The following is a 21,152-nucleotide window of genomic DNA, read 5'->3' on the forward strand; positions in this document are numbered from 1 at the left end:
AAATGTATTTAAGTTGCTCCTAAAGAAAGGGGGAGTGGAAACATATTAATGGTCTCAAAATGCCCTGAATCCTAGGAATTTCTTGTGAAAGACTGATCACCTTTTACTAGAAATTGTTGGAACAGGTGGGATATACTTATAAAATGTTTAAGACACTAGACTCTATTCAAACTGTATAATATTATCAGGCCACTCATGAGAGAAACTGAGACAAAAGGGCTATTGGGAAAATAGATAGTACTGGTATTTAAAGTGTTTAGTATAAATGTTAATTATTAAAGGGATGTTGTGTATTGAATAGATAAGGTCAAATTTGAGTTAAAGTAAACACTAAGGATTGTTATCATGAATATTGGGTTGGAAAATGTATAAAATAAAAAATATAACTGTTTAGTTATTTGGATATAGAACTGTTTAACGTTAATAGGCTTAGGGAAGCTCTGGAAACTAATCCTGAGACAAGGAGGTTGACAGAACTTACAGAATTTTAGATTAAAGGTTTTTTGTTTCTTTCGTTTTATAATGTCATTGGAATTGGGATGATAAAATGTAATGTTCAATTGAATAAATAGGTAGTCTGTTGTGCGAAGATACCCATGAATGAAGAAGAAAGAGACCAACAATAACATTGGCATAGAATGAAACGGATGGACGTTTTCCATTACATTACAAATAGTGGTAATATTGCAAATGTGCAATTATTATTATTATTATTATTATTATTTTTTATTTTTTATTTTTTTTATTTCTCTTTTTCTCGTTTGGTCAATTTATTTTTGTTTTGAGGAACATAAGGTTGTGTATATGTTCCTGAGGAGGGACTGATATAAATGATATATAAATTGACTTAAGGATGTTTTAAGTATGTATCAAACAATGGCAGTTATGGGTTAGGGGACTTATAAATGAAGGTAATGGTAGTAAAGGGGTGTTATTTCTAGAAATATGTATAAAAATAGAGATAATTCACAGAAAAGGAAAGATAGCTGGCTGTGTAAAATATAGGGACAATTCTAAAAGTAAATAGAACAATTCACATATCTAAAGATATGGTAAAAAGAATAAGTGGTGGCATTTTGAACACTAGAGCAAAAGTTTAAGAAACTTATTACTTAGTTTTGATAGGATTGGATATTAATCCAACTGGAAGACATTTGACTGATTACATGTTATTGTACAGCAGTTGATGTAGGGAACATCATTTGACTATCATTGAATATTTCTGTGGCAGGAGGCCAGGTATTTGAGGCAGAATGGTTACATAGGGCTGTTATTAAAAATTAAGATTTAGTGATCTTGCTAATGTTGTCAGGAAATAACCCATGTGTTAGTGTGTATGTCCTCAGGAAAAAACAGCCAGAAATGGAAGGGCTTGGGCTGCATTCTGGAGACTGAGTGTACATCAAGATACACCAGGCTGGTGGTATACTTCTTACAACACTGCAGTGGTAAAGTTCTTTATGTCTCTCTTTGGTGGGTGCATAAGTCTCACGAGAAGTAAGGTCCAGCTGAATAATGGGTGAGCTTGAAAACACCATGACAGAGGATGTGGAATCAGAGAGAGAAAGAGAGAGAGATTAGATTCCACTATAGACATACTGGGTTGAGTTTGGAGGCTACTTGTTTTATTTTTAATACATCATGTGAAAGAGAATGGATAATAGGATATTATACTCTAAACAAACATGTTAAAGGGATTGATATGAAAGCATATACAGTGTTGAATTAATTCAAGAAGAGAGAATGTTAATTGTAGGTTATGCACATGATTATCAGTTGAAATGGAGTAGATGGGAAACTAAGTAAAAATGACATGATTTGGGAACACCTCTCAGAACCTGTGGCCGAAAGGGGAAGACTGGGTGGAAGCATGAGGAAGCTTTTTAGGGCTTTTATTTTTGTGGAGTCCAGCAGAAAAGTATCCTGGAGGCATAGAGTCAGGTAAAGAGAGAGTGGGAATTGTCATGGTCTCAGATTTCAGTTTGCATGAATATATTTATGCATAACACATAACATTGTCAATGCTGTTATGTTTTGTCTGTTGTTTTCCAAGTCTTATGTTTAGGAAACCAGAAGGAGAGGGGTTCGCCAGCTTCAGCTGGAATGTCTGTTTGTTGTGTGATGAGTGATGGAAGTAAGAGGATGTATGGTGCAATCTTAGAACAGAGGCCATAAGTCTCTAAGTATGAATGCTTCACAGAAAGTAGGCAGAAACCTGAACCAGGATGAGAGGTTCTGCGTCTGATGATCCAAGGGGACCAGAAGGACCTCTCTCAGTGGTACCAGGAGATCTAGTCCACGTTGGAGGGATCCGGAGGAAGTGGGATCAACCGAGGAGAGATGGACCCTATGAGGTGGCCAAAGCAACAAGAACGGCCGTCCAAGTGAAAAGAAGCCAGACGTGGTACCATCTGAACCACTGCAGCTGAGTCCCAACAGAGAGAAGGATACAACCACATAGAGATGAGGACACTGAGGATGCTGATTCACCAGGAGGGAGCCTGGAGGGAGCAGGAGCAGCGGAAACGATTGAGATGCCAGGGAGGAGCCAAGAAAACAGTAAATCAAGTGAAAGCCAAAATATGACACGTGCACCGACTAATGCACCCAGAAGAGGAGGAGAGGCCTCACAAGGAACAGAATAAGAACGTTTCTTTCCTAAAATTGAAACCCTTCCAGATGGAAGCTAAGTCCGGCCTGAGGAGGGAGCTTCAGGTGAAGAAAGAGGAGGAAAAGTCCCGCAAGCTGAAGAAAATGGGGATTACCCCACAATTGACTTTTAAACTTTTGAATGGCCTCCTTTACAGATAATTGATGTTAGAACAACAAAAGAATAATGACATTGACATAATAGAAGCAACAGTGAATGCTAGTATAGAAACAACAGACTAATGCACAATCAAGATGTATGGTGGGAGCAGGAAGAGAAGAATGGAATCAGCCGAACAATCCAAAAAGACTGACAAGGTTAGAATCTATGTTCCACCTCAATGTATAACAGAAGCAGGAGAACTGAAGTCTATCTCAATCATAAGGATCAAACCCTTATCGGAGATTGCACTCTGTGGATGGACACATCACCAAACAAAGGGAGAAGTTGTTTGGGACCCGAAAGGATGTGACCTGACATGAATCAAAGAAAAAGACGAGTAGGTGCTCATCATGAACAAGATTGAACCAGTGGAAGGTGAAGACCTACCCCTGCACCTGAACAGGAAGAACCTGTGACAACAACAAGGGTGGCGGCTGCTGTGACGACCACAGTAGTTACCACTAGATGACATCGACTGCCCTTACCAAGCAGACCACCGTGCCAACAAAGCAACCTGAGACATCAGTCAGGAGAGTTTTTTACTGACATTTGGAACTTTCTGATAAACTCTAATGATCTACCTCAAGATAAGAACATTGAAAAAGCGACAGAATTAGATATATTAGAACCACTCAAGGACAGCACACGAGAAGAAGTAGTGAAGAACGAGTGGTACAAATGGGTTAAGTCTATGGCAAACAAACACAGAATGGACAATTGTATTTTGTGTAGAAAATCACCTTTGTCTGATCTTTTAATAGTCTCTGAACCAGCATCATTTAAAAACTGTGTAAGTTGGAAAAATGACCATTGTACCAATAGAAAGTATTCTATTTCCTTGTGTGACATTGAATGTAGGATTGCTCAAGGGAGCACTAGAGGCAGAGCCATGTTAAACGAGACTAAGTTGGGAGACAATGATTGTGCTGCCTATGAAATTAGAACTGAATTAAATGGACCCCAGTTAGACAGAAGTACTGTGGTTAAAGGAAAATATGAATGTTTTTACAGACACCACACTGAAGGAATTGATGTAGGAAACACCACTGTAGAATGTGATACTATTTGGGTGCTAGAGAATGCGGGAGTTCGTAAAAGTAATGATAAAGGATTGATTATGAATAGAAAAGGGTTGTGTAGTTACATAACTCAGGTTGCGCCATCTCTTACTATGTTGAAAAATCAAGACAGAGGTATTGCTGATAGTTTCTGGATGTGTGGAAAAAAACTAACTGTTGAATGTATTGCCTGATGGATGGATTGGTCCTTGTGCCTTAGTTAGAGCAATTAAATAGGTTACTATTATTGAATCACTCCATGATGACTATGTTAAACCTAGAGTTAAAATGGCTTATGATAAGGATCCTGAGGTATACCTTAATGCAATTGGACTGCTTAGAGGTCTACCTAGGGATTTCAAGGCCAGAGATGAGGTTAAATCAGGATTTGAATCTATATTTTTGTGGATAACACCAAATATGAACTTAGAATGGATTAATTATATTTTTATACCAAATTTGATCTTTTACTCTTATGAATATTGGAGATGTTTGGTCTAGTTGGTTTTCTTTAATGTTTCTGATTGGATCTTTTACTCCTATTTCACATTGGAGATGTTTGGTCTAGTTGGTTTATATGCTTCACTTTGTTTTAATTTTTTGTATTTTCTTGTTTATCATAGGTATTTTAATTTACTATCCCAAAGTCTTATTTGTATCATTTATGTGGCTAAATAGCCCCAGAGGGGGGATTGTAGTAGTAACATAAGACACATGGATAATATATAAAGACATAAGACAGCTGAACATTAAAGTAACGAACCACATGTTCACGTTGATCATGAGACTGGTAATGGAGATATACTAAGGGACGTTCTGGCCCTCTTATTTTCTCCATTGTGCTGACAGACTGACCAGACACATGGGCACCTAAAACAATTGGACACACTAGACTTATAGTCTACACATTCCACTAAAAGCACACATACCAGAGAAATATGCCTAAGGCAACTGGACACTAATGATAAGAAGAGACATAGAGTCTGCCAATTCCAATAAGGACATACCAGAGAACATGCTGGGGCATTGAATTAAATACAGGGTTGAGTCATAGGCCTAGAGTATAGAGGGACATATATTATTTTTAAGACAAGCATGGGTCTGGCCACTATTATAATTTAACTGAAAGCAGATAATGGGCGTTAGTAGGCGTGAACAAGCAGGAAGCCTGAACTAAAAAGATAAGGATGGCAGGAAGAATTAGGGGAGGTATGCTTATTTGCATATGGGGTGGACCCATATGCTATTTATGTATAAATGTTGGAACCGGGGTTGGGAAGCGGTGTGTGTTCCGCGGGGTGTGTTCCGCGGGGACATGCCAGTGGGCTGTACAGTTGTAATAAAGAGCATGTTTGATTTTAAAAGTTCTGGTAAGCGTTGTATTTGAAAATGATTTTCCACGACAGTAACATTAAGAAATGCTATAGATGGAAGGAATGCAGTTTGGAAACCTACCAAAAAACAATTAGGCAACAGCAAATTCAATCCCTTTTAGACAGCTTCCTGGGTAAAACGTTCCATTGCAATAGTGAAGGTGTAAACTTGGCAGTAGAAAATCTTAACAGTATATTTGACCTCTCAGCTTCCCTATCAAATCTAAAAATCTCAAATAGAAAACCGAAGAAAATGAACAACAATGACGAATGGTTTGATAAAGAATGCAAAAATCTAAGAAATAAATTGAGAAACCTGTCCAACCAAAAACATAGAGACCCGGAAAACCTGAGTCTACGCCTTCACTATGGTGAATCACTAAAACAATACAGAAATACACTACGGAACAAGAAGGAACAGCACGTCAGAAATCAGCTCAATGTAATTGAAGAATCCATAGACTCTAACCAATTCTGGGAAAATTGGAAAACACTAAACAAACAACAACACGAAGAATTATCTATCCAAAATGGAGATGTATGGGTAAACCACTTCTCCAATCTTTTTGGCTCTATAACAAAGAATAAAGAGCAAAAACATATACATGATCAAATACAAATCCTAGAATCAACTATTAAAGACTACCAGAACCCACTGGATTCTCCAATTACCTTGAATGAGTTACAGGACAAAATAAAAACCCTCCAACCCAAAAAGGCCTGTGGTGTTGATGGTATCCTTAATGAAATGATCAAATATACAGACAACAAATTCCAATTGGCTATATTAAAACTCTTTAACATCGTCCTTAGCTCTGGCATCTTCCCCAATATTTGGAACCAAGGACTGATCACCCCAATCCACAAAAGTGGAGACAAATTTGACCCCAATAACTACCGTGGAATATGCGTAAACAGTAACCTTGGGAAAATACTCTGCATTATCATTAACAGCAGACTCGTACATTTCCTCAATGAAAACAATGTACTGAGCAAATGTCAAATTGGCTTTTTACCAAATTACCGTACAACAGACCATGTATTCACCCTACACACCCTAATTGACAACCAAACAAACCAAAACAAAGGCAAAGTCTTCTCATGCTTTGTTGATTTCAAAAAAGCCTTCGACTCAATTTGGCATGAGGGTCTGCTATACAAATTGATGGAAAGTGGTGTTGGGGGTAAAACATACGACATCATAAAATCCATGTACACAAACAACAAGTGTGCGGTTAAAATTGGCAAAAAACACACACATTTCTTCACACAGGGTCGTGGGGTGAGACAGGGATGCAGCTTAAGCCCCACCCTCTTCAACATATATATCAACGAATTGGCGCGGGCACTAGAACAGTCTGCAGCACCCGGTTTCACCCTACTAGAATCCGAAGTCAAATGTCTACTGTTTGCTGATGATCTGGTGCTTCTGTCACCAACCAAGGAGGGCCTACAGCAGCACCTAGATCTTCTGCACAGATTCTGTCAGACCTGGGCCCTGATAGTAAATCTCAGTAAGACCAAAATAATGGTGTTCCAAAAAAGGTCCAGTCGCCAGGACCACAAATTCCATCTAGACACCGTTGCCCTAGAGCACACAAAAAACTATACATACCTCGGCCTAAACATCAGCACCACAGGTAGCTTCCACAGAGCTGTGAACGATCTGAGAGACAAGGCAAGAAGGGCATTCTATGCCATCAAAAGGAACATAAATTTCAACATACCAATTAGGATCTGGCTAAAAATACTTGAATCAGTCATAGAGCCCATTGCCCTTTATGGTTGTGAGGTCTGGGGTCCGCTCACCAACCAAGATTTCACAAAATGGGACAAACACCAAATTGAGACTCTGCATGCAGAATTCTGCAAAAATATCCTCCGTGTACAACGTAGAACACCAAATAATGCATGCAGAGCAGAATTAGGCCGATACCCACTAATTATCAAAATCCAGAAAAGAGCCGTTAAATTCTACAACCACCTAAAAGGAAGCGATTCCCAAACCTTCCATAACAAAGCCATCACCTACAGAGAGATGAACCTGGAGAAGAGTCCCCTAAGCAAGCTGGTCCTAGGGCTCTGTTCACAAACACAAACACACCCCACAGAGCCCCAGGACAACAGCACAATTAGACCCAACCAAATCATGAGAAAACAAAAAGATAATTACTTGACACATTGGAAAGAATTAACAAAAAAACAGAGCAAACTAGAATGCTATTTGGCCCTAAACAGAGGGTATACAGTGGCAGAATACCTAACCACTGTGACTGACCCAAACTTAAGGAAAGCTTTGACTATGTACAGACTCAGTGAGCATAGCCTTGCTATTGAGAAAGGCCGCCGTAGGCAGACATGGCTCTCAAGAGAAGACAGGCTATGTGCTCACTGCCCACAAAATGAGGTGGAAACTGAGCTGCACTTCCTAACCTCCTGCCCAATGTATGACCATATTAGAGAGACATATTTCCCTCAGATTACACAGATCCACAAAGAATTCGAAAACAAATCCAATTTTGATAAACTCCCATATCTACTGGGTGAAATTCCACAGTGTGCCATCACAGCAGCAAGATTTGTGACCTGTTGCCACAAGAAAAGGGCAACCAGTGAAGAACAAACACCATTGTAAATACAACCCATATTTATGTTTATTTATTTTAACTTGTGTGCTTTAACCATTTGTACATTGTTACAACACTGCATATATATAATATGACATTTGTAATGTCTTTATTGTTTTGAAACTTCTGTATGTGTAATGTTTACTGTTCATTTTTATTGTTTATTTGACTTTTGTATATTATCTACCTCACTTGCTTTGGCAATGTTAACACATGTTTCCCATGCCAATAAAGCCCCTTGAATTGAATTGAATTGAATTGAGAGGAAGAGGAGAAAGAGGAAGAGCATGAAGACGCTACAGAACTGGTCTGTGGCCTGATCAGAGAACTCTCCTACCTAAAGTGAGTCTTCCTCTCTTTTCCCTCCTCTCCCTCCATCCTTCTACTTCCTCACCACTTTCTCCTAGTGATGACCTTTGACCTAATGAACTTTAGAAGTCAGCCTGATCCGCCCCACAGATCTCTGAGCTCTGATTGGCTAGATGGCTGTCTGCTCAGATGGACACATAGATTAGGATCTCTCCTCCTTAGTTAACACAGGAGAGGAGGAGAACAGGGGATGAGGTCTTAACCTTAGTTAACACAGGAGAGGAGGAGAACAGGGGATGAGGTCTTAACCTTAGTTAACACAGGAGAGGAGGAGAACAGGGGATGAGGTCCTAACCTTAGTTAACAGGAGAGGAGGAGAACAGGGGATGAGGTCTAACCTTAGTTAACACAGGAGAGGAGGAGAACAGGGGATGAGGTCCTAACCTTAGTTAACAGGAGAGGAGGAGAACAGGGGATGAGGTCTAACCTTAGTTAACACAGGAGAGGAGGAGAACAGGGGATGAGGTCCTAACCTTAGTTAACACAGGAGAGGAGGAGAACAGGGGATGAGGTTCTGAACTCTGCTGTTAGCTGTGTCACATGTTCCTCTCCCTCCTTCTTCACTACTGTTAGCTGTGTCACATGTTCCTCTCCCTCCTCCTTCACTACTGTTAGCTGTGTCACATGTTCCTCTCCCTCCTCCTTCACTGCTGTTAGCTGTGTCACGTGTTCCTCTCCCTCCTCCTTCACTACTGTTAGCTGTGTCACATGTTCCTTTCCCTCCTTCTTCACTGCTGTTAGCTGTGTCACGTGTTCCTCTCCCTCCTCCTTCACTACTGTTAGCTGTGTCACATGTTCCTTTCCCTCCTTCTTCACTGCTGTTAGCTGTGTCACGTGTTCCTCTCCCTCCTCCTTCACTACTGTTAGCTGTGTCACGTGTTCCTCTCCCTCCTCTCCTTCACTGCTGTTAGCTGTGTCACGTGTACCTCTCCCTCCTCTCCTTCACTGCTGTTAGCTGTGTCACGTGTACCTCTCCCTCCCCTTCACTGCTGTTAGCTGTGTCACGTGTTCCTCTCCCTCCTCTCCTTCACTACTGTTAGCTGTGTCACGTGTTCCTCTCCCTCCTCTCCTTCACTGCTTTTAGCTGTGTCACGTGTGCCTCTCTCCTCATTCACTACTGTTATCTGTTCCATGTGTTCCTCTCCCTCCTCCTTCACTACTCTTAGCTGTGTCATGTGTTCCTCTCCTTCCTCCTTCACTGCTGTTAGCTGTTCCATGTGTACCTCTCCCTCCTCCTTCACTACTGTTAGCTGTGCCATGTGTTCCTCTCTCCTCCTTCACTGCTATTAGCTGTGCCATGTGTTCCTCTCTCCTTCTTCACTGCTATTAGCTGTGCCATGTGTTCTTCTCTCCTTCTTCACTGCTGTTAGCTGTACCATGTGTTCCTCTCCCTCCTCCTTCACTACTGTTAGCTGTGCCATGTGTTCCTCTCCCTCCCCTTTCACTACTGTTAGCTGTGCCATGTGTTCCTCTCCCTCCTCCTTCACTACTGTTAGCTGTGCCATGTGTTCCTCTCTCCTCCTTCACTACTGTTAGCTGTGCCATGTGTTCCTCTCCTTCCTCCTTCACTGCTGTTAGCTGTGCCATGTGTTCCTCTCCCTCCCCTTTCATTACTGTTAGCTGTGCCATGTGTTCCTCTCTCTCCTCCTTCACTACTGTTAACTGTGCCATGTGTTCATCTCCTTCCTCCTTCACTGCTGTTAGCTGTACCATGTGTTCCTCTCACTCCTCCTTCACTGCTGTTAGCTGTACCATGTGTTCCTCTCTCCTCCTTCACTACTGTTAGCTGTGCCATGTGTTCCTCTCTCCTCCTTCACTACTGTTAGCTGTGCCATGTGTTCCTCCCTCCTCCTTCACTACTGTTAGCTGTGCCATGTGTTCCTCTCTCCTCCTTCACTGCTGTTAGCTGTACCATGTGTTCCTCTCTCTCCTCCTTCACTACTGTTAGCTGTGCCACGTGTTCCTCTCCCTCCTCTTTAAGTTCTCTCACCTCAGTCCATAGAGCAGCCAGCTCTCTCAGACGGCCGTTCACCTCCACCTTTGGCCCCCCGCGTCTTGTTGGGGGGTGTTGTTGTGCTGGTCTGTTTTGTGGGTTTGTTCTGTTTGTATTGTGTGGACTAGCTCTCTGAGCTCCACCATGTCTCTCTCCAGCTCTGTGAATTTATACATTTACATTTAAGTCATTTAGCAGACGCTCTTATCCAGAGCGACTTACAAATTTATCCCTCAATGATGGAGGACCGGTGCAGTTGTGGGACCTGGGCGTGTTCAGTGCTGGGGGGGGTGACTATCCTCGTCTGCAGGACAGTTTGAAGGGGTGTGTTCAGTGCTGGGGGGGGTGACTATCCTCGTCTGCAGGACAGTTTGAAGGGGTGTGTTCAGTGCTGGGGGGGGGGGGGGGGTGACTATCCTCGTCTGCAGGACAGTTTGAAGGGGTGTGTTCAGTGCTGGGGGGGGGGGGGGGGGGTGACTATCCTCGTCTGCAGGACAGTTTGAAGGGGTGTGTTCAGTGCTGGGGGGGGGGGGGGTGACTATCCTCGTCTGCAGGACAGTTTGAAGGGGTGTGTTCAGACTGACTCAGGATGGGGGAGTCGTCACAGAGAGAGATCTTGTCTTGCTATGCTCTCTCTTTGATCTCTCTCTCAATTCAATCAATCAATCAATCAATTTTATTTTATATAGCCCTTCGTACATCAGCTAATATCTCGAAGTGCTGTACAGACACCCAGCCTAAAACCCCAAACAGCTAGTAATGCAGGTGTAGAAGCACGGTGGCTAGGAAAAACTCCCTAGAAAGGCCAAAACCTAGGAAGAAACCTAGAGAGGAACCAGGCTATGAGGGGTGGCCAGTCCTCTTCTGGCTGTGCCGGGTGGAGATTATAACAGAACTATGCCAAGATGTTCAAAAATGTTCATAAGTGACAAGCATGGTCAAATAATAATCATGAATAATTTTCAGTTGGCTTTTCATAGCCGATCATCAAGAGTTGAAAAACAACAGGTCTGGGACAGGTGGCGGTTCCATAACCGCAGGCAGAACAGCTGAAACTGGAATAGCAGCAAGGCCAGGCGGACTGGGGACAGCAAGGAGTCACCACGGGCGGCAGTCCCGACGCATGGTCCTAGGGCCCAGGTCCTCCGAGAGAAAGAAAGAGAGAAGGAGAAAATTAGAGAGAGCCAAGATTTTCAAAATTTCCATAAATGACAAGCATGGTCAAATAATAATCAGGAATAAATCTCAGTTGGCTTTTCATAGCCGATCATTAAGAGTTGAAAACAGCAGGTCTGGGACAGGTAGGGGTTCCATAACCGCAGGCAGAACAGTTGAAACTGGAATAGCAGCAAGGCCAGGCGGACTGGGGACAGCAAGGAGTCACCACGGCCGGTAGTCCCGACGTATGGTCCTAGGGCTCAGGTCCTCCGAGAGAAAGAAAGAGAGAAGGAGAAAATTAGAGAGAGCCAAGATTTTCAAAATGTTCATAAATGACAAGCATGGTCAAATAATAATCAGGAATAAATCTCAGTTGGCTTTTCATAGCCGATCATTAAGAGTTGAAAACAGCAGGTCTGGGACAGGTAGGGGTTCCGTAACCACAGGCAGAACAGTTGAAACTGGAATAGCAGCAAGGCCAGGCGGACTGGGGACAGCAAGGTGTCATCATGCCCGGTAGTCCTGACGTATGGTCCTAGAGCTCAGGTTCTCAGAGAGAAAGAGAGAACGAGAGAATTAGAGAGAGCATACTTAAATTCACACAGGACACTGGATAAGACAGGAGAAGTACTCCAGGTAACCAACTGACCCTAGCCCCCCGACACAAACTACTGCAGCATAAATACTGGAGGCTGAGACAGGAGCGGTCAGGAGACACTGTGGCCCCATCCGAAGAAACCCCCGGACAGGGCCAAATAGGAAGGATATAACCCCACCCACTTTGCCAAAGCACAGCCCCCGCACCACTAGAGGGAAATCCTCAACCACCAACTTACAATCCTGAGACAAGGCCGAGTATAGCCCACAAAGGTCTCCACCACAGCACAAACCAAGGGGGGGCGCCAACCCAGACAGGAAGATCACGTCAGTAACTCAACCCACTCAAGTGACGCACCCCTCCTAGGGACGGCATGAAAGAGCACCAGCAAGCCAGTGACTCAGCCCCTGTAACAGGGTTAGAGGCAGAGAATCCCAGTGGAGAGAGGGGAACCGGCCTGGCAGAGACAGCAAGGGCGGTTCGTTGCTCCAGAGCCTTTCCGTTCACCTTCACACTCCTGGGCCAGGCTACACTCAATCATATGACCTACTGAAGAGATAAGTCTTCAGTAAAGACTTAAAGGTTGAGACCGAGTCTGCGTCTCTCACATGGGTAGGCAGACTGTTCCATAAAAATGGAGATCTATAGGAGAAAGCCCTGCCTCCCGCTGTTTGCTTAGAAATTCTAGGGACAATTAGGAGGCCTGCGTCTTGTGACCGTAGCGTACGTATTGGTATGTACGGCAGGACCAACTCGGAAAGATAGGTAGGAGCAAGCCCATGTAACGCTTTATAGGTTAACAGTAAAACCTTGAAATCAGCCCTTGCCTTAACAGGAAGCCAGTGTAGGGAAGCTAGCACTGGAGTAATATGATCAAATTTCTTGGTTCTAGTCAGGATTCTAGCAGCCGTATTTAGCACTAACTGAAGTTTATTTAGTGCTTTATCCGGGTAGCCGGAAAGTAGAGCATTGCAGTAGTCTAACCTAGAAGTAACAAATGCATGGATTAATTTTTCTGCATCATTTTTGGACAGAAAATTTCTGATTTTTGCAATGTTACGTAGATGGAAAAAAGCTGTCCTTGAAACAGTCTTGATATGTTCGTCAAAAGAGAGATCAGGGTCAAGAGTAACGCCGAGGTCCTTCACAGTTTTATTTGAGACGACTTTACAACCATCAAGATGAATTGTCAGATTTAACAGAAGATCTCTTTGTTTCTTGGGACCTAGAACAAGCATCTCTGTTTTGTCCGAGTTTAAAAGTAGAAAGTTTTCAGCCATCCACTTCCTTATGTCTGAAACACAGGCTTCTAGCGAGGGCAATTTTGGGGCTTCACCATGTTTCATTGAAATGTACAGCTGTGTGTCATCCGCATAGCAGTGAAAGTTAACATTATGTTTTCGAATAACATCCCCAAGAGGTAAAATATATAGTGAAAACAATAGTGGTCCTAAAACGGAACCTTGAGGAACACCGAAATGTACAGTTGATTTGTCAGAGGACAGACCATTCACAGAGACAAACTGATATCTTTCCGACAGGTAAGATCTAAACCAGGCCAGAACTTGTCCGTGTAGACCAATTTGGGTTTCCAGTCTCTCCAAAAGAATGTGGTGATCGATGGTGTCAAAGGCAGCACTAAGGTCTAGTAGCACGAGGACAGATGCAGAGCCTCGGTCTGACGCCATTAAAAGGTCATTTACCACCTTCACAAGTGCAGTCTCAGTGCTATGATGGGGTCTAAAACCAGACTGAAGCATTTCGTATACATTATTTGTCTTCAGAAAGGCAGTGAGTTGCTGCGCAACAGCTTTTTCTAAAATCTTTGAGAGGAATGGAAGATTCGATATAGGCCGATAGTTTTTTATATTTTCCGGGTCAAGGTTTGGCTTTTTCAAGAGAGGCTTTATCACTGCCACTTTTAGTGAGTTTGGTACACATCCGGTGGATAGAGAGCTGTTTATTATGTTCAACATAGGAGGGCCAAGCACAGGAAGCAGCTCCTTCAGCAGTTTAGTAGGAATAGGATCCAGTATGCAGCTTGAAGGTTTAGAGGCCATGATTATTTTCATCATTGTGTCAAGAGATATAGTACTAAAACACTTAAGTGTCTCTCCCGATCCCAGGCCCTCGCAGAGCTGTGCAGATCCAGGACAGCTAAGCCCTGGAGGAATACGCAGATTCAAAGAGGAGTCCGTAATTTGCTTTCTAATGGTCATGATCTTTTCCTCAAAGAAGTTCATGAATTTATTACTGCTGAAGTGAAAGCCATCCTCTCTTGGGGAATGCTGCTTTTTAGTTAGTTTCGCAACAGTATCAAAAAGAAATTTTGGATTGTTCTTATTTTCCTCGATTAAGTTGGAAAAGTAGGATGAGCGAGCAGCAGTGAGGGCTCTTCGGTACTGCACGGTACTGTCTTTCCAAGCTAGTCGGAAGACTTCCAGTTTGGTGTGGCGCCATTTCCGTTCCAATTTCCTGGAAGCTTGCTTCAAAGCTCGGGTATTTTCTGTATACCAGGGAGCTAGTTTCTTATGACAAATGTTTTTCGTTTTTAGGGGTGCAACTGCATCTAGGGTATTGCGCAAGGTTAAATTGAGTTCCTCAGTTAGGTGGTTAACTGATTTTTGTCCTCTGACGTCCTTGGGTAGGCAGAAGGAGTCTGGAAGGGCATCAAGGAATTTTTGTGTTGTCTGAGAATTTATAGCACGACTTTTGATGCTCCCCTGGTTGGGGTCTGAGCAGATTATTTGTTGCGATTGCAAACGTAATAAAATGGTGGTCCGATAGTCCAGGATTATGTGGAAAAACATTAAGATCTACAACATTTATTCCATGGGACAAAACTAGGTCCAGAGTATGACTGTGGCAGTGAGTAGGTCCAGAGACATGTTGGACAAAACCCACTGAGTCGATAATGGCTCCGAAAGACTTTTGGAGTGGGTCTGTGGACTTCTCCATGTGAATATTAAAATCACCAAAAATTAGAATATGATCTGCTATGACTACAAGGTCTGATAGGAATTCAGGAAACTCAGAGAGGAACGCTGTATATGGCCCAGGAGGCCTGTAAACAGTAGCTATAAAAAGTGATTGAGTAGGCTGCATAGATTTCATGACTAGAAGCTCAAAAGACGAAAACGCCATTTTTTTTTTTGTAAATTGAAATTTGCTATCGTAAATGTTAGCAACACCTCCGCCTTTGCGGGATGCACGGGGGATATGGTCACTAGTGTAACCAGGAGGTGAGGCCTCATTTAACACAGTAAATTCATCAGGCTTAAGCCATGTTTCAGTCAGGCCAATCACATCAAGATTATGATCAGTGATTAGTTCATTGACTATGACTGCCTTTGAAGTGAGGGATCTAACATTAAGTAACCCTATTTTGAGATGTGAGGTATCACGATCTCTTTCAATGATGGCAGGAATGGAGGAGGTCTTTATCCTAATAAGATTGCTAAGGCGAACACCGCCATGTTTAGTTTTGCCCAACCTAGGTCGAGGCACAGACACAGTCTCAATGGGTATGGCTGAGCTGACTACACTGACTGTGCTATTGGCAGACTCCACTAAGCTGGCAGGTTGGCTAACAGCCTGCTGCCTGGCCTGCACCCTATTTCATTGTGGGGCTAGAGGAGTTAGAGCCCTGTCTATGTTGGTAGATAAGATGAGAGCACCCCTCCAGCTAGGATGGAGTCCGTCACTCCTCAGCAGGTCAGGCTTGGTCCTGTTTGTGGGTGAGTCCCAGAAAGAGGGCCAATTATCTACAAATTCTATCTTTTGGGAGGGGCAGAAAACAGTTTTCAACCAGCGATTGAGTGCTGAGACTCTGCTGTAGAGCTCGTCACTCCCCCTAACTGGGAGGGGGCCAGAGACAATTACTCGATGCCGACACATCTTTCTAGCTGATTTACACGCTGAAGCTATGTTGCACTTGGTGACCTCTGACTGTTTCATCCTAACATCGTTGGTGCCGACGTGGATAACAATATCTCTATACTCTCTACACTCGCCAGATTTAGCTTTAGCCAGCACCATCTTTAGATTAGCCTTAACGTCGGTAGCCCTGCCCCCTGGTAAACAGTGTATGATCGCTGGGTGATTCGCTTTAAGTCTAATACTGCGGGTAATGGAGTCGCCAATGACTAGGGTTTTCAATTTGTCAGAGCTAATGGTGGGAGCCTTCGGCGTCTCAGACCCCGTAACGGGAGGAGTAGAGACAAGAGAAGACTCAGACTCAGACTCCGACTCGCTACATAATGGGGAGAACCGGTTGAAAGTTTCTGTCGGCTGAATGAGCGACACCGGTTGAGCATTCCAACAGCATTTCCCTCCAGAAGCCATGAGAAAGTTGTCCGGCTGCGGGGACTGTGCGGGGGGATTTATACTAACGTTACTATCTGTACTTACTGGTGGCACAGACGCTGTTTCTTCCTTTCCTACACTGAAATGACCCTTGCCTAACGATTGCGTCTGAAGCTGGGCTTGTAGCACAGCTATTCTCGCCGTAAGGCGATCGTTCTCCTGTATATTATGAGTACAGCGACTGCAATTAGAAGACATCATGTTAATGTTACTACTTAGCTTCGGCTGTTGAAGGTGTTGACGAACCATGTCCAGATAAAGCGTCCGGAGTGAAAAAGTTGAATGAGGGAAAAAAGTTGCGATGGAAAAAAAAAAAAAAAAAAATATAAACGGTAATTAAAAACAAAAACAAAACAAAAAAACGTAAAGTTGTCAGCTAGCAAAGTAAAGTTGGCAGCAAAACGCACAGCAACAAAACGCACAGCAACACGTCTGCAGATTCAACAGGAAGTTGAGTTGATATAGAATTCAATTTCAATTCAATTCCAAGGGCAGTATTGGCATAGGAAACATATGTTTACATTGCCTAAAGCAATCTCACACCTCTCAAGATCAAACCAACCACATTTGCATGACAGTGGTGATCAGATGTTTTGTAAGTAGTAGTAAAAACAGACAAATAGCAACTGAAAATAATATCACTCTCTCCCAATGCATCTCTTCCTCCCTCCCCTATCCTTCTCTTTTCTCTCCCTCTTTTCTTTCCTCCCTCCATCTCTATCTCTCCCTCCTTCATCCCTTTCTCTTTCAGTCGGGTCGTGATGGCTACCCATCGGGAGCTAGAGTCTCTTCGCCGTGGCAACAAGACAGCGAGGCCTCCCCCACGCCGCGTCTTCCCCCCACGACGCTCTGAGATCTAGACTGCCTCCCAAATAGCACCCTATTCCCTATATAGTGCCCTACTTTTGACCTGGGTCCATAGACACTATATAGGGAATAAGGCTCTGGTCAACAGTAGTACACTATATAGGGAATAAGGCTCTGGTCAACAGTAGTACACTATATAGGGAATAAGGCTCTGGTCAACAGTAGTACACTATATAGGGAATAAGGTGCCATTTGGGACCTACAGCGAACCATCATCGCAACGCCCCCAAAGGCTCATGGGAAAGTCTTCACATAGCGGAGGCTCACTTGAAGTTATTTTGTATTTATGTTTTGACTTGAAAACTCAAGATCAGTTTGAGAACAATGATCCAAAGTATCAACTCAGATTAGAACTGAATGTTTGTCAAGTTATATGGACACAACCTTATAATAATAAAGACGGTTTATAATACCATTTAAGGGTTATTTTCTTCTCCTCTGTCTTTCCTAATGCTGAGGACATCAGTGTGGAACAGTATTTAGTTACTGTGTTTTGTAGAATGTGTTATAAAATAAATCATTACTAAGGTGAATCTTTGGTTATTGTACATCTCCTCATCTCAGTCGTGGCTCCATGAAACATGTTGCTTTTATAACTAACCAGTCTAAAAAGATTCCCAGCATAAAGATCACCTTTACCACTAAGATCTAAAGTCCACCTGTAGACAATGCCCTATATAGTGCACTACTTTAGACCACAACCCTATATAGTGCACTACCTTAGACCACAGCTCTATATAGTGCACTACTTTAGACCACAGCCCAATATAGTGCACTACTTTAGACCACAGCCCTATATAGTGCACTGCTTTAGACCACAGCCCAATATAGTGCACTACTTTAGACCACAGCCCTATATAGTGCACTGCTTTAGACCACAGCCCTATATAGTGCACAGCTCAAAATTGGAATTACAAGTGGGGAAAAAGGAAAAATGTTGTTGCTAATCTATTGGCTTATGAATTGTTCCGATTTGAAAAGAACTTGAACACAATCATGTCGGAGTTACGACTTCCCATTGTCCAGTGTCCCAGGAGAATATGAAGCCAGCATAATACAGCATTCAAGTGATAGTCGCTACTAGGAAACTGACATTTCTGACTCGCTAACATGATTGACACAGTAATAATCATAATGAAACGGCCTCGGAAGAGCCATAAGTGTCAACCAACATAATTCCTTATTTTACATTAACCTGTTTAACTTGTATTAAATGCATTATGAAGAAAATTGTGATTTAGGCTCCACGAAATATGAAATGCGTTATGAAGAATATCGTGTCCTGTTGCCTTCACGAAAAGGGCCTTTCTGACTACAAGTGCACCAGTATCCCAAAGTATTAAGCGAAATCAAACATAGAAAACAGCAGTGGCATTAATAAAAATGTTTTTCCCACGGATTAAGTCGCACATAAATGTGTGTCTTTTCTCACAAATTCTGATCAGAAAGTCTGCTCAGAAAAATCGAAAACAGTATATATAGCAATACAAACACCCTTTATAAAACGGGATTAAATAAATACAACATTAAGGTATATTCATAACGTTCAATAATGAAGAAACAATAGAAATATAGGCTATCGTGTTTAAATTCTTGTCTTTTCTCACGAATTAAACAACAAAACAACATGCTGAAATACAATATGTACATGCACGAATTGAATGTGAGATTGTGTTGTCAAATTGGCCTGAACCGGTTTTGAGTGACCATTTACAATTTATTTACAATAAATTTACAGAATAATAGCAAACCACTCAATTCAATTGGGCACACGTCAATTCAAGGGAGACTGCCAGGGTTGGGTCACTAACCTTGATTTACAGAACAATGATGATTAATGGCCCATCTCAGGGTCCGAGACAACAATGGTTTGATGACTGTCCATCTGTGGAGCATTCTAGAAGGGCTGATCCAGAAAGCTGGTTGTGTGTCTTCTACTGCCCTACTTAGTCTGTTCATTTGGGAGTAAAATATTGCCTATTGACAAGATTGAAACGGTGTCTGTTTCCTTACATCAGTGTTTCCCAACTCCAGTCCCCCAACAGCACACATCGTTGTTGTAGCTCCAAGTGAAAAAAGTACCCACTTGTCAAACTTGAGTAAAAGTAAAGATACCTTAATATAAAATGACTCAAGTAAAGTAAATGTAATTGCTAAAATATACTTAGTTATCAAAAGTAAAAAGTAAAGCAAACTAGATGGCACCTTTTTGTTGTTCTTTATTAATTTACAGATGGCCAGGGACAGACTCCAACACTCAGACATCATTTATAAACGAAGCATGTGTTTAGTGAGTCGGCCAGATCAGATGCAGTAGGGATGTTCTCTTGATAAGTGTGTGAATTAAACAATTGTCGTGATAAGCATTCAAAATGTAAAGAATAGTTTTGGGTATCAGGGAAAATGTACGGAGTAAAAAGTACATCATTTTCTTTAGGAATGTAGTGAAGTAAAAGTAAAAACCTTCATTTAATTAGACATGTCAATTAAGAACAAATTCATCTTTACAATGACGGCAAAACCCAGACGATTCTGGGCCAATTGTGCGATACCCAATGGGACTCCCAATCACGGCCGGTTGAGATACAGCCTGGATTTGAACCACGGTGTCTGTAGTGACGCCTCAAGCACTGAGCTGCAGTGCCTTAGACCGCTGCGCCACTCGGAAGCCCACGTAAAGGACAGATACCCCAAAAACTACTTAAGTAGTACTTTCAAGTATTTCACTAAAGTACTTTACACCAATGGATGTGACATAGACAGAGCTGTAGGTGGTTTCGACTAGGGGACAATGGTGCCTGTTGGCGGCTTGATCCCCAATGGCCCCGCAGAGAGGGCAGTCATACAGCCGCAGGTACCGGCACATCATGTCCCCATCCTGGTCCTTGAGGCTGTGGGACCTATACACAGACTCAGACTCCCCGTTGTATTTGCAGAACCTGCAGAACTTGCGCTCAGGTGATGGCACCTCCTCCGGCGTGTTTCTCCCACTCTGGCCCCAGGTTCCAGCGGGGGATCTGGACGCTGCTGTAGGGGGCTCGGGACCCTCGGTGCTGCTCGGCCATAAAGGAGCGTCTTCATGCAAGAGGTCGATTTCTGAATCCAGGGGTTCCATTTCGTGCCGTAGGGGTGGTGTCGCCACAGGTGTTATCGGTGACAGCAAGGCTCGCGGCAGAAACTCTTCAAATTCCACCATGGTCGAGCATATCCCGGAGTCATGACCCTCAACGGTTGACGGTTCTGAGGTGAAGTTTCCTAACTGCATCTCCCGCACGAGGTCAGCCAGCTTCAAGTAGTCCCGCCACGGGTCGAAACTCTTGTTTTCGGACTCCGTGTAAGGCGGTAGGTCTATGAGTTGACAAATCATACCGTTCATTCTCACACTTGTATTTTTTATAGCCCAAAAGACTAGTGTCTGATAACGATCAGAATGTACCAGAATAAAGAACGCTGGATCTCAACTGACAACTCAACTGAAGGCAAATTTGACAAAGTTCACGTTTTAACCTGTCGGTGTTTCGTTAAACAGCCAATCAGATGGCGTTGTGCGGAGTCCGTGGCACGTGACAACAGCCAATCAAATGGTTTCAAACTGACAACTGCTAAATTGGTCATTTTAGAAGATCATCTTTTTGGGATACAATTTTACACCTCACAATATTAAAAACTTCAAATATAACTGTTTAATCTATTCTATGTTCTAAATTGATAGGACTTCTAATTCTTAGTTATAGGAAGCTGTTTGATAATAGCCTATTTTAATAAGAAAATATCAGTAAAATAACTGTTAAAATTAAAAAATTGCTTTTTTAAATATTTATTTTATTTCACCTTTATTTAACCAGATAGGCCAGTTGAGAACAAGTTCTCATTTACAACTGCGACCTGGCCAAGATAAAGCAAAGCAGTGCGACACAAACAACAACACAGAG

At 42.7% G+C, this 21,152-nt stretch overlaps 1 protein-coding gene and 1 long non-coding RNA gene across 2 annotated transcripts; one reads left to right on the plus strand and one right to left on the minus strand.

The window, feature by feature from the left end:
* The first annotated feature begins 8,130 nt into the window (after positions 1-8,130).
* LOC139551369 (uncharacterized) lies at positions 8,131-17,635 on the plus strand. The gene is made up of 2 exons (XR_011670268.1): positions 8,131-8,212; positions 17,105-17,635. It is a non-coding gene; the product is annotated as an uncharacterized lncRNA (long non-coding RNA).
* Positions 17,636-19,921: 2,286 nt separating this feature from the next.
* LOC139541624 (nanos homolog 3-like) lies at positions 19,922-20,596 on the minus strand. The gene has a single exon (XM_071346486.1). It carries the CDS (start codon positions 20,594-20,596, stop codon positions 19,922-19,924), a length of 675 nt encoding a protein of 224 aa, XP_071202587.1.
* Between the last annotated feature and the right edge of the window lie 556 nt (positions 20,597-21,152).

Source organism: Salvelinus alpinus, chromosome 2 (assembly GCF_045679555.1).
Source record: "Salvelinus alpinus chromosome 2, SLU_Salpinus.1, whole genome shotgun sequence".
NCBI lineage: Eukaryota > Metazoa > Chordata > Actinopteri > Salmoniformes > Salmonidae > Salvelinus > Salvelinus alpinus.

Excerpts from the sequence above, each read along its gene's own strand:
- LOC139541624 (XM_071346486.1), bottom strand. The coding sequence starts at position 20,596 with ATGAACGGTATGATTTGTCAACTCATAGACCTACCGCCTTACACGGAG.